Genomic DNA, 14,481 nt, shown 5'->3' with positions numbered 1-14,481 from the left:
CGTAAAGTCGTCTCTTGTGTTTTTGAAAAAGGGTATTTTCTATGACCAACGCATTCCCTTGGCAGAATTCAGTTAGCCTTTGCCCTACTTCATTTTGTTCTCCAAGGCCAAACTTGCCTGTAACTCCAGGTATCTCTTGACTTTCTACTTTAGCATTCTAATCCTCAGTGATGAATAGAACATCTTTTTGTTGGTATTAGTTCTAGGACGTCCTGTAGGTCTTCATTGAAGTGATCAATTTCAGATACTTTAGCACTGGTGGTAGGGGCAGAGACTTGGATTAATCTGATTTTGAATGGCTTGCTTTGGAAATGAACTGAGATCATTCTGTCATTTTTGAGGCTGCACCAAAGTACTGCATTTCAGACTCTTTTGTTGATTATGAGGGCTACTATATTTCTTCTGTGGGCGTGGAAAAATGTATAATGAAGTGTATCCATTATTATAGTATCATACAAAGCATTTTCACTGTCCTATAGATCCTCCTGGTTCCATTTTCTAATTTTTGAGGAACCTCATACTGTTTTCCCCAGCAGACACACTATTTTACATTCCTACCAATGGTGCACAAGGATTCCAATTTCTCCATATCCTCACCAACATTTGCTACATTCTGGATTTTTGTATTTATAGTAGCCATCCCAGTGAGTATGAGGTGGTATCTCATTGTGGTTTTGATTTGCATTTCCCTTATGATTAGTGATTATCTGGGTCGTGAAGATCTTTTTTGTACATTTCTGTGTATTCTTACCACCTCTTCTTAATATCTTCTGCTTCTGTTAGGTCCATACCGTTTCTGTCCTTTATCGAGCCCATCTTTACATGAAATGTTCCCTTGTTATCTCTAATTTTCCTGAAGAGATCTCTAGTCTTTCCCATTCTAATGTTTTCCTCTATTTCTTTGCATTGATCACTGAGGAAGGCCTTCTTATCTCTCCTTGTATTCTTTGGAACTCTGCATTCAGATGCTTATATCTTTCCTTTTCTCCTTTGCCTTTCGCCTCTCTTCTTTTCACAGCTATTTGTAAGGCCTCCTCAGACAGCCATTTTGCTTTTTTGCATTTCTTTTTCTTGGGGATGCTCTTGATCCCTGTCTCCTGTACAGTGTCACGAACCTCTGTCCATAGTTCATCAGGCACTCTGTCTATCAGATCGAGTCCCTTAAATCTATTTCTCACTTCCACTGTATAGTCATAAGGGATTTGATTTAGGTCATATCTGAATGGTCTAGTGGTTTTCCCCCTTTCTTCAAGTTAAGTCTGAATTTGGCAATAAGGAGTTCATGAACTGAGCCACAGTCAGCTCCCAGTCTTGTTTTTGCTGACTGTATAGACCTTCTCCATCTTTGGCTGCAAAGGATATAATCAATCTGATTTTGGTGTTGACCATCAGGCTGTATATTGTCACCCTGCTTATTTAACTTACATGCAGAGTACATCATGAGAAACGCTGGGCTGGAAGAAGCACAAGCTGGAATCAAGATTGCCGGGAGAAATATCAATAACCTCAGATATGCAGATGACACCACCCTTAAGGCAGAAAGTGAAGAAGAACTAAAAAGCCTCTTGATGAAAGTGAAAGAGAGTGAAAAAGTTGGCTGAAAGCTCAACATTCAGAAAATGAAGATCATGGCATCCGGTCCCATCACTTCATGGCAAATAGATGGGGAAACAGTGGAAACAGTGGCTGAATTTATTTTTTGGGGCTCCAAAATCAATGCATATGGTGATTGCAGCCATGAAATTAAAAGACACTTGTTCCTTGGAAGGAAAGTTATGACCAAACTAGACAGCATATTAAAAAGCAGAGACATTACTTTGCCAACAAAGGTTTGTCTAGTTAAGGCTGTGGTTTTTCCTGTGGTCATGTATGGATGTGAGAGTTGGACTGTGAAGAAGGCTGAGCGCCGAAGAATTGATGCTTTTGAACTGTGGTGTTGGAGAAGACTCTTGAGAGTCCCTTGGACTGCAAGGAGATCCAACCAGTCCATCGTAAAGGAGATCAGTCCTGGGTGTTCATTGGGTGGACTGATGTTGAAGCTGAAACTCCCAAACTTTGGCCACCTGATGATTATGATTAGTGATGAACTACGATTAGTGATGTTCAGTCTCTTTTCATATCCTTACTACTGGCCACTCATACACCTTTTTTGCATAAACGTCTACGCAAGTCCTTCTCCTATTTTTTATTTAGGTTGTAGGTTTTTTCTTGTTGTTGAGTTGTAGTTCTTCACATATTCTGGACATTAACCCCTTACCAGATACAAGATTTGCAAATGTTTTTTCCTATTCCGCGTGTTGCCTTTCTTTCTGTTGATTGTGTGTTTGACTCACGAAAGTTTTAAATTTTGATGAGTTCAATTTATCTACATTTTCTTTTGTTGCCTGTGCTTCTGTTTCACATCCAAGAAATTATTGCCAAATCCAATGTCAGAAAGCTTTCTCTTATGTCTTCTACGAGCTTTGCAGTTTTCTCATATGTTAGAGCTCTTTCATGGACTTTTAACAATTCTCTTACAGAGTCAGAAAGTTCCCACTTAAATCTAAATTATCTTTAAAGATTCACATCTCTGAAATTAATGACTAAGAGGTATATATTTGAGGTCAAGAACTGTGTATTTTCTAACAGAAATAAAGCTGTAATAGCAAATGGACACAGATAACAATAAAAATTATCTGCTCCTTCCAAATCAACCTGTACCTCCAGCTTTACGTCACCAATCCAAAAAACAATACAGATTCTTTTAAGACATTCAGAAATTTCAACTTAGGGATACTTTTAAAATTAAAGTGCTTAGGCCCCTACAAAAAAGGCTCCCTCTTGATTACAATTTTATAGTTTCCTATTTACATTTTTAAATTATTATCTTCTCCATCCTCTACTGCTGTGCTTTTTGATGTTGACATTGCTACTTTTTAAATGCCTAATCTGCTAACTTATTTTGCACACAGCTGCCTCAAAAGCCTAAGGGTGCCTTTATCACTAGACACCAATCTAAGAGGTCTGTTTTCTAAAATAATGTTTATTCATTAACACTCCTGAATAACAACTTTGTGCAAGATACTATGAGTAATACAAAGCTGCAAAACTCACTGGAAGGTGCTTCTTAACAAGACCTATTAAGGCCATACTCAGTATCATATTCACTTACAAGGACAGGGGTCTGGAAACAAAGCGTGAAAACTGGGCATCATGGAGCATTTTCCCCCAGTGGATCATCACAGCAGGCAACACAGCCAACGAGGAACCAGCTCTCTTCTGGCCTTCCAGATGATATGTCAGGTTCAAGGACCAACACTCACATCCAGCAGGTCCAAGAGAACATGTTAGAAAATAGTTCAATACTAGATCATAGTTTTGAATGCCAGGGTAAGACCCATAGACTTTGATTTTATCTTTTTACCACTGATTTCTGAATAAGAGATTAATAAGGAAGATTAACACAGCAGCAGTATGTAAATTCAGTACGAGTTTGGAGACAGGAAAAGTATTACATTCCATTGGTAGAATAATAATGATGATGATGTAACAGCAGTAGCCAATCCTTTTTTTTTTAAACAAGTTATATTTGCCCAACACTGTTCTAATCATTTTTCGTGTATTAACTCCTCATATCAATTCTATGAGGTACTTCAGGTACAAATACACATGTTTCATAGATGGGGAAACTGAGGCATGGAGAGACTGAGTAACTTGCCCAGGGTCTCACAGATATTAGGTAGCAGGACCAACATCTGAACCCAGGCAATCTGGTTCTAGAGTCTATACAATTAACCACTCAATGATACTACCTTTCAGAGTACACTATATATGCCCACATTGTCTGATATTTTAGGAAAGCCCTTAAGGAATAACTCATCCTTCCCTGAAACCTGATAATGATAGAGCTGACCGTCCTGGTATTAGACGCAGCAAATCAACACATGTATGAGAGAATGAGATCTTAAAAGAGTAGCTGGTAACTGTTTATTCAATGCTCACCAAGTATCCAGTACTATTCATGTATCATCTCATTTAATCCTCATACCAACCTAAGAGAGGGGCATTATTTAAAACCTACAATGTCTCAGATGAGTAAGTCTAGGCTCAGACAAGCTATACCTTCTTTCCCTCATTACAGAGCCAGTCAGTGACAGAAGCAGAATTAGAATCCAGGTCCAAATTAGTCCCATGCTCTTCCTACTATCTGATGCTGACAGATAAGAATACCACTAGTCTGGGAGCCTCCATCCTGCTCCCTCAGAAGGCTAGCACCGCCATCTGAAACACTCTAAACTCTAGAACCAGGCTGGTGTGTGTATAGTTATGTTCCTGGGCTATTTCTCCAACCATCCAGAAGTGACAGCAGGTGGATGCCTGAGTCAGCTCTTGTTCAAGGCGAGAAGTAGCCTGTCCTTTGGGCAGGACAAAGGCAACTCTCCGGATTCACGCACACAAAATACAAACATGAAACCTCATGGAAAAATACAAGTTTGAGGGACTATCACTATGCAGCCTTCCTTGAAGAGAGGTTTTAAAAAAAACATTCTCTGAAGAAAACTGCTGTGAGTCATATGGAGCTGAGGATAGCACCTGGAGATTAGCAATCTAGGAGAAGAAAGCTAGAGTTCAGGAAATTGAATATGCTTATTTTTTCAGGGAATTCCCAAATATTTAAGCTCAAGGTTTCTCATAACTTTTTTCTTCGAAAAATGATTAAGACATAATGCCTAATTAAAAAAGCAAAACACAAAATTATATATACAATTAACACACTGAAAAATGGTGGAAGTTTTTTGACTTCATTGTTTTTTTCTGAACTTTTCAAATTTTCTATGATAGATACATATTACATCCAGGGATAAAAATAAACTAACTTTGAGCCTATACTTAAGGAGGGGCGGAAAAAAACCCGAATTTCCCATACAGTAGTCTAGTATTTCCCAAATACTCAAACAGGCTACATCAAAATCACCTGAAACATTTGTAAAAAATACAAATTTTCAGGACCCAAAGACCTACTCAGTCAGAATTTCCCTGGGCAGGGCCCAGGAATCTGGTGTTTCAACAAGCTCCCTAAGTGACTATAATAATTTACATCAAGGAAGTCCAAAAGTATCTTCACTTTTCTTTTTCTTTCTAAGGTTCTATGATGATTTATTTAATGCTAGGACAAATTTATATTGAAAGGCAAACACATAATATTTAACAGCGACTGTACTATAGACTTGGAAAGCCTAATGTCTCACCATTTATCTCTGCAAACTTCTGAACATCACTTATGGTTTTCAGTTCTTGTCTTGGACATGCTGCTACACACAGTGCCACAGACTTGATCTTCCGGTTTATCAAGTCCAGATTGCATGGATCCAAAAAGAATACATACCTAAAGCAGGAAGAAAAACGTTGAGATGTTATTTCACAAAACATAGTCTGGCTCACTGCATATTTGAATAAACCTAAGAGCAAAGAACATCTCATTGCATTCTACTTTACAAATTTAATCATACATGAACAAACATTTTGCAAATCTAGTCATACCCAATTTTAAAAAAGTAACTGCTTATAAATATACTCTTAACAGTAGGGATGGAGGAACTACAGAACTTATTTTTAATGATATATTTTTTATATTTAAAATTTTGTAATGTATATTTTGTAATCAGAAATGATCTATTTTAGGTTTTTTTTTTAAATAACTAGGTTTAGTTTTCTTTTTTTGACAAATTGTACCCCCCAAATTACTGCTATATAACATGAATTATACTTTATACATAAACTTTAGTGAATACACAATCATATATGAAGCATATCATTATAAAAATGAACAAATATATACAAGGGTAGCCAAGATGACTGAGTAAAAAGACCCTGAGCTTATCTCCTCATGTGGGCACACCAAAATGACAAGTATTTACAGAGCAACTATTGATGAGAATGACCTGAAAACTAGCAGAAAAGATTTTCCACAACTAAAGATACAAAGAAGGAATCACAGTGAGATGAACAGAGGGGCGGAGACATGGTGCAGGCGAGATCCACATCCCTGGGTAGGCAACCCACAAATGGGAGGATAATCACAACTGCAGAAGTTCTGCTCAAGGAGAGAAGGATCCAAGCCCCATAATGGGCCCTCAGTCCAGGGCCTCTGCACCAGGAGAACAAGCCTCCAGAATATCTAGCATTGAAGATGAGCAGGGTTTGTACAGGGAAGTCAGAGGACTGTAGCAAACAGACTCCACTCTTAAAGGACACACACAAAACCTCACAAAACCCCAAATAAATGCTGCCAACAAAGGAGCACCTCAGATCTAAAGACAGATACAGACTGAAAGTGAAGGAATGGAAAAAGGGATTCCATGCAAATGGAAACAAAAAGAAAACTGCAGTAGCAATACTCAGAACAGACAAAATAGACTTTAAAACAAAGACTGTAGGAAGAAACAAAGACGCATGTTACAGAACGATCAGGGATTGATCCAAGAAGCAGATATAACAATTGTAAATACACATGTACCCAACATACATATTTTGGGGAAAAAAAATGGAAACAGTGACAGACTATTTTCTTGGGCTTCAAAATCATTGTGCACAGTGACTACAGCCATGAAATTAAAAGACACTTGCTCCTTGGAAGAAAAGCTATGACAAACCTAGACAGTGTATTAAAAAGCAGAGACGTTACTTTGCTGACAAAGGTCTGTAGAATCAAAGTGATGATTTTTCCAGTAGTCATGTATGGATGTGAGAGTTGGACCATAAAGAAGGTTGAGCACTGAAGAATTGATGCTTTTGAACTGTGGTGCTGGAGAAGATTCTCAAGAGTTCCTTGGATTGCAAGGAAATCAAACCAGTCAATCCTAAAGGAAATCAACTTTGAATATTCATTGGAAGGATTGATGCTAAAGTTGAAGCTCCAATACTTTGGCCACCTGATGCGAAGAGCCAACTCACTGGAAAAGACCCTGATACTGGGAAAGACTGAAGGCAGGAAGAGAGGGCATGAAAGAGGATGAGATGGTTGGATGGCATCACTGATTCAATGGATATGAGTCTGAGCAAACTCAGGGAGATAGTAAAGGACAGGGAAGCCTGGCATGCTGCAGTCTATATGGGGTCACCAAGAAGCAGACATGATTGAGCAACTTTACAAGGTACCCAACACTTAAACAAATGAAGCAAACATTAGTAGACAAAGAGAGAAATTGACAGTAACACAATAATAGTAGGGGACTCTAACACCCTACTTACATCAGTGGACCAAAAGTCAATAAGGAAACACTGGCTTTAAATGACACATTCAATCAGAACTTAACTAATATATAGAGACCATTCTATCCAAAAGCAGCAGAATACACATTCTTTTCCAGTGCTCATAATGAAACAAAGTCTCAGATGGGCCACGTGCTAGGCCACAGGGCAAATTTCAGTAAATTTAGGAAGACTGAAATCATATCAAGCAACTTTTCTGACCACAAGAGGATGAAATCAGAAATCAGCTACAAAAAAACAAAACTGCAAAACTCACAAACATGTGGCGGGTAGACAATACGCTACTAACAGGCAACAGAGACGTGGTACAGGCCAGATCCACACCTCTCCATAGGCAGCCCACAAATGGGTTGAAATCAAAGAGGAAATTTAAATATGTCTGGAGACAAATGAGAACAGAAATACAACAATTCAAAATCTATGGCATGCAGCAAGAGTAGCTCTAGGAGGAAAGTTTATAGTGATTCAAGTTTGCCTCAGGAAATTTAAAAACTTTCAAATAAGAAGCCCAAGCATACACCTACAGGAACTGGGAAAAGAAGAACAAACCCAAAGTTTTATTATTTATTATTTTTTTTATTATTAACTTTATTAACCAAAGTTAATAAAAGGAAAGAAAGAATAAAGATCAGAGCAAAAATAAAATGAAAGTGATAAAACATGATAGAAATGATCAATGAAAAAAAGTGTGGGTTCTTTGAAAAGACAAACAAAACTGATAAGCTTTTAAGCCAGACTCATCAGGGAAAAAGAGAAGGCCCAAATAAATAATGTCAGAAATGAGAGAAAGTTACAAAAAATACCACGGAAATACCAAGGGTCACAACAGATTACTATAAACAATTATATGCCAATAAAATGCAATCTAGAAAATAAATAAATTCCTAGAAACATACAATCTCACAAGACTGAATCAGGAAGAAACAGAAAATAAGAATACACTGATTACGAGTAACGAAATTGAATAAGTAATCAAAAAACTCCCAACAAACCAAAGTCCAGGACCAGACAGCTTCACAAGTGAATTCTACCAAACACTTAAAGAAGAATTAACACCTAGTCTTCTCAAGTTATACCAAAAAATTGAAAAGGAAGGAATGCTTCCAAAGTCATTCTATAAGGCTAGCATCATTCTGATAACAAAGCTAGACAAAGACATCACAAAAAAAGAAAATTACAAGCCAGTAACACTGATGAACACAGATGCAAAAATTCTCAACAGAATAACAGCAAACCGAATTCAATACATTTAAAAGATCATTTTAAATTTAAAATGATCAAATGGCACTTATCCCAGGGATGCAAGGATGATTTAACATCTCTAAATCAATCAATGTGATATACCACATTAACAAATTGAAAAATAAAAATCACATGGTCATCTCAATAGATGTGGAAAAAAACTTTGGGCAAAATTCACCACCAATTTGTGATAAAAACTGTCAATAAAGTGGGTATAGAGGGAACATACCTCAAATATAATAAAGGCCATATAGGACAAGCTCATAGCTAACATCATACTCAACGGTGAAAAGCTGAAAGCATTACCTCTAAAATCAGGAACAAGACAAGGGTGCCCACTCTTGTGACTTTATTCAACATAGTACTGGAAGTCCTACTACAGAAATCAGACAAGAAAAAGAAATAAAAGGAACCCAAACTGGAAAGGAAGAAGTAAAACTATCATTGTTAGCATATGACTTAAAACTATGTATAGTAAATCCTAAAGACGTCACCAAAACTGTTGGAACTCATCAATGAGTTCAGTAACATTTCAAGATAACAAAATTAATATACAAAAATCTGCTGTGTTTCTATATACTAACAACAAGCTATCAGAATGAGAAATTAAGAAAACAAGCTGTTTACAATTGCATAAAAAAAAAAAAGCGCTAGGAATAAATCTAACCCAAGGAAGCAAGGGAGCTACATTCAGAAAACTCTAAGGCAGTGATGAAAGAAACTGAACATGATGTAAACAAATGTTTACATCATACCCAGGTAATGCAGTTGGTTTTAAAAAAAAAAAAATCCACCTGCCAATGCAGGAGACACAAGAGATGCTGGTTCAATCGCTGAGTCAGAAAGATCCCCTGGAGGAGGAAATGGCAACCCAGTCTGGTATTCTTGCCTGGAAAATTCTATGGACAGAGAGGCCTAGTGGGCTACAGTTCATGGGGTCACAAAGAGTCAGACACAACTGAGTGTGCACACACACGCACTCATGGGCTGGAAGAACTACTACTGTTAAAGTTACCGTACTCCCCAACACAATCTATAGATTCAACGGCACTTTTCATAGAATTACAACAAATAATTCTAAAATTTGTATGGAAACAACAAAGCCACAAGTAGCCAAAACAATCTGACAAAGAAGAGCAAAGCTGGAGGTATCATGCTCTCTCATTTCAAAGTGTACTGCAAAGCGAAGGTAATCAAAAGTGTGGTACAAAAACAGAAAAACAGAACAATGCAACAGAATAGAGCTAGAAATAAACCCATGCACTCATGATCAATTAATCTATGACAAGACAAGAATATGCAATGGGGAAAAGACAGTCTTTTCCATAAATCATGTTAGGAAAACTGGACAGCCACAGGCAAAAAAATGAAACAATTACTTTCTCACACCATATAAAAAATAATCTCATAATGGATTAAAGACTTAAATGTAAAATCTGAAACCATAAAATTACTAAAAGAAAAGATAGGCAATATGCTCTTAGACATTCATCTTAGCAATTTCTTGGACCTGTCTCCTCAAGCAAGGGAAACAAAAGCAAAAATAAACTAATGGTACTACATGAAACTTAAAAGCTTTTGCACAGCAAAGGACCTATCAATGAAATGAAAAGTCCAGTTATTGAATGGGAGAAGATATTTGCAAATGATATGTCCAATAAGGGGTTAATATCCAAAATATACAACTAACTCATATAACTCAACATCAGAAAAACAAACAACTCAATAAAAAATGGGCAGAGGAGCAGAACATTTTCTCAAGAAGAAATACAGGTGGGCAGTATGAACATCAAAAGATGCTCAACATCACCAATCATCAGTGAAACAAAAATCAAAACCATAATAAGATATCACCTCACACCTGTCAGAATGGATATTATTAGAAATACAACAAGTAACAAGTGTTGGCAAGGATGTGAAGAAAAGGTAACCCTCATGTTCTATTACTGGGAATATAAATTGGTACAGCCACAGTGGGAAACAGTACTGAGGTTCTTCAGAAAAACTAAAAACAGAACTACTGTGTGTGTGCTCAGTAGTTTCTGACTCTTTTCGATCCTATGGACTGTAGCCCAATGATCCCACTGGGCTCCTCTGTCCATGGAATTTTCCAGGCAAGAATACTGGAACAGATTGCCACTTCCTACTCTAAGCAATCTTCCTGATCCAGGGATGGAGTCCGTGTCTCGTGCATTGGCAGGTGGATTCTTTACCACTGTGCCACCTGTACAATCCAGCAATTTCACTTCTGGATATTTTTCCCAAAGAAAACTAAAACACTAATTCAAAAAGATATTTCTGTTCAGTTGCTAGTCAGTCAGTTCAGTCGCTCAGTCATGTCCAACTCTTTGCCACCCCATGAATCGCAGCACGCCAGGCCTCCCTGTCCATCACCAACTCCTGGAGTTCACTCAGACTCATGTCCATAGAGTCAGTGATGCCATCCAGCCATCTCATCCTCTGTCGTCCCCTTCTCCTCCTGCCCCCAATCTCTCCCAGCATCAGGGTCTTTTCCAATGAGTCAACTCTCTGCATGAGGTGGCCAAAGTACTGGAGTTTCAGCTTTAGCATCAGTCCTTCCAATGAACACCCAGGACTGATCTCCTTTAGGATGGACTGGTTGGATCTCCTTGCAGTCCAAGAGAATCTCAAGAGTCTTCTCCAACACCACAGTTCAAAAGAATCAATTCTTTGGTGCTCAGCTTTCTTCACAGTCCAACTCACATATCCATACATGACCACTGGAAAAACCATAGCCTTGACTAGATGGACCTTTGTTGGCAAAGTAATGTCTCTGCTTTTGAATATGCTATCTAGGTTGGTCATAACTTTCCTTCCAAGGAGTAAGCATCTTTTAATTTCATGGCTGCAGTTGTGTCCAATTCTTTATAATAGTACCATTCATGTAGTACCATTTGTTTATTTTATACACCCCATGGACTGTAGCAAGTCAGGCTTTCCTGTCCTTTACTATCTCTTAAAGTTTGCTCAAACTCATGTCCATTTGGTCAGTGATGCTATCTAAGCATCTTATCCTCTGCTGCCCTCTTCTCTTTTTGCCTTCAATCTTTCCCAGCAACAGGTTCATTTCCAGTGAGTCAGCTCTTTGGATTAAATGGCTAAAGAATTGGAGAACTGAAAAATATATATAACCCTATGTTTATTACAGCATTATTCACAATAACCAAGATACAGAAGCAACCTAAGTGTTCATCAAGAGATAAATGGACAAAGAAGATGTGCATGTATGTATAATGGAATATTACTCAACCATAAAAAAGAATGAAATCTTGCCAGTTGTACAACATGGAGAGACCTAGAGGGTATTACACTAAGTGAAATAAGTCAGACAGAGAAAAATGTCATATGATTTCACTTACATGTAGAACATAAAAAATGAAACAATTGAACAAACATAACAAAACAGGAACAGACTTACAGATACAGGGAACAAACACGTGCTTTCCAGAGGGGCTTGGGGAGGCAGGGGATGAAATAGGTGAGGGAGATTAAAAGGTACACTCAACTTCCAGTTATTAAAAAAAAATGAATCATAGGAATGAAATGTACAGCATAGAGAACAGAATTAATATTGTAATATCTTGTATGGTGATAGATAGTAACTACTTATCATGGTGTACATCTTGTAATGTATGAAATAACAAATCACCATGCTGTACACCCAGAACTAACATTGTGTAGTAGGTGAATTATCCTTCAATTTTACAGAGAAAAAGAAAAAAAGAGAGAGAGAATTGCCTGTAGGTCTAGTAGTTAGGATTCCACATTTTCACTGCCAAGGGCCCATGTTCAATCCCTGGTCTAGGAACTAAGATCCCACAAGCCAAGCGGCAATGTCAAAAAATAAAAGGAGGGAGGGGGAATAATACCTTACTGTTTTAGCTGCATTTTTGATGAGTCTAAACATTATTTCATACATTGTTCACTTGCGGTTTCAAAATTTTTTATAACTTTTGTCTGTTTTTAAAATGGAGGTGTTCTATTAACCACTAAATGATAAAAAAAAAAAAAAAAACACCTCTGTATATTAAGAGTATTAAATTTTTGTTAAGACTGATACAAGTATTTCCAATGATTTGCCAATTGTCATTTTGAAATAGTTTTCTATCTTTGTCATCAAATCTTTTTTATCTGTGTGATCAGTTCACCACTTTATGCTCCCTATTACTTCCCATTACTTATGCTTAGATACATTTTGGTGTATGGAAAAGAGGGAAAAGATGTTACTTTAATTTTCAAAGTAATTAATTAATCGCCCTAAGGGTTGTTTTTAAAATATTATATCCTGTTCATAATATACTGTCACTCTTCTACACTAGAGGATACAGGTTTATGTCCTCTGTTTTGTTTCTTTGATTCATCTGAATGTTAGTAAAAAAGTTGAAAAAAAGATAAACTTGAGCTAAAGAATATATAATTGTAAAAATGCATTATAAAATTTAATAAAGTTGAATGCAGAGTAGAGGAAAATACACCAACAGTTCAACTACAGTCATCTCTGGGTGCTAGAATAGTGATTTTAATTTTTTTCTTTTACTTTTTAGAATTCTAATTTTCTAGAACGAATGCACATTACTTTTGAGTTGAGATAACTATAATAAATGTTGTTTACTAAAAAGGTCCATTTCACAGAAACAAAATAACTCCCAAATCCTAAATTATCCTTTGTGTTTCCTGTACATGTATATTTTAGGAAAGAGAAAATTAATTAGAAATTACACTAAAACATTTTTTTTTTACCCAAAAAGAAAGTAACAGCCAAACCCTCTTAACTGAGATAAGCAAAGAATAATATTATTGATCCAGGAAGAGACTACAAGTAGGGATATTTTCTCCCAAGATAAGAGTTAAAGAACCTCCAGCCTTAGGTTCTACTCTACTGGGTCCATGGAAAGTTTTATAAAATAATGTATCTTCCAACAACCTTTCCCACACTGTTAACCTCTGTTGTTTACAAAATATGATTCAAATCAGGAAATACAACCAAATACAAGAATTAGAGAAAAACTGAAAAGCAGAAGTCAATATATGTGTTCAAATGGATAATGTAAAGGGATATAAAAAAAAAAAATTAAACAGAAAAAAAAAGTTGGGAGTAGACTAGGAAGGCCATTGTGGGTAGAGTAACCACTGAATACTTCAGTGGCGCTGGGGATCAGGAACCCAGCATGAAGGTTAAGTATAAGCCACAACTCACCAAACTAAAAAAAAAAAAAAATTTTTTTGTAACTCTGTTAGTGACTCCAATACCATTAATGTTCTATATAGATTAAAGGAAAGAAGTCAGGCAGAAAGTTGTGGCCTGGAAGTGGATTCACTGTCTGATCTAGTGCACAGAAGAAACTTCCTGGCAATCTCTGTGTGGAGACAATTATTCCCTTATGAACTCTCCCTCCGTCTTGTATATCTTATCTTACAGGTGCCAAAGCCTGAGACCTGGTACAATGAACTGCTCAAAGCCAGCCCCTGGCCAGAGAACATGCCGGGCCTTGAGAAAGGCATTCTAGAACCATTGACTCACTTACTACCAACCACCACCACCACTAATAATAATACTATGAACATGGAAACAATAGTCAACATTTATTGAGTACTTACTATGTACCAGACACTACATCACATCCTTTAAATACCTATTCATTTATCATTTATCCTCACACAATCCTATTGTGTGCTTCTATGCATGTGCTTGGGGTGCTGGGTGGGATGGACAGTAGAACCGGGGTCGGGTAGAGAAGTTAATCGTATGGTTATAAGTGATGAACAACACCTTAAGAAATATCTGGAGAATCTCAAGACAATAAAAAAAAAGAAAGAAAGAAAAAAATCTTGGGGAAAGGAGAGAAAGCCAGAGGTTTCTAGGGTCTTGCAGATAGCTGGGCCTAGACTGGGTCAATGACAGTGCCTTTTACGGCTTCTTCAGAACAGATGACTTATCTGATCATCCTGCAAACTTCTGTCCCCCTC

General features: G+C 37.1%; 1 protein-coding gene across 4 annotated transcripts in view; it reads right to left on the bottom strand.

Moving 5' to 3' along the window:
• SLC44A1 (solute carrier family 44 member 1) overlaps positions 1–14,481 on the bottom strand; it is a 231,916-nt gene that overhangs the window by 112,448 nt on the left and 104,987 nt on the right. For all 4 annotated transcript variants that reach the window (XM_070795224.1, XM_070795226.1, XM_070795225.1 and 1 more), the window contains exon 4: positions 5,229–5,365. In XM_070795224.1, coding sequence (XP_070651325.1) covers positions 5,229–5,365 — 137 coding nt within the window. The remainder of the gene's footprint in view (positions 1–5,228; positions 5,366–14,481) is intronic.

Source organism: Bos indicus, chromosome 8 (genome assembly GCF_029378745.1).
Source record: "Bos indicus isolate NIAB-ARS_2022 breed Sahiwal x Tharparkar chromosome 8, NIAB-ARS_B.indTharparkar_mat_pri_1.0, whole genome shotgun sequence".
Lineage (NCBI taxonomy): Eukaryota > Metazoa > Chordata > Mammalia > Artiodactyla > Bovidae > Bos > Bos indicus.
The sequence above is the reverse complement of the archived record's forward strand: the minus strand, read 5'-3'. Positions and strand labels throughout refer to the sequence as shown.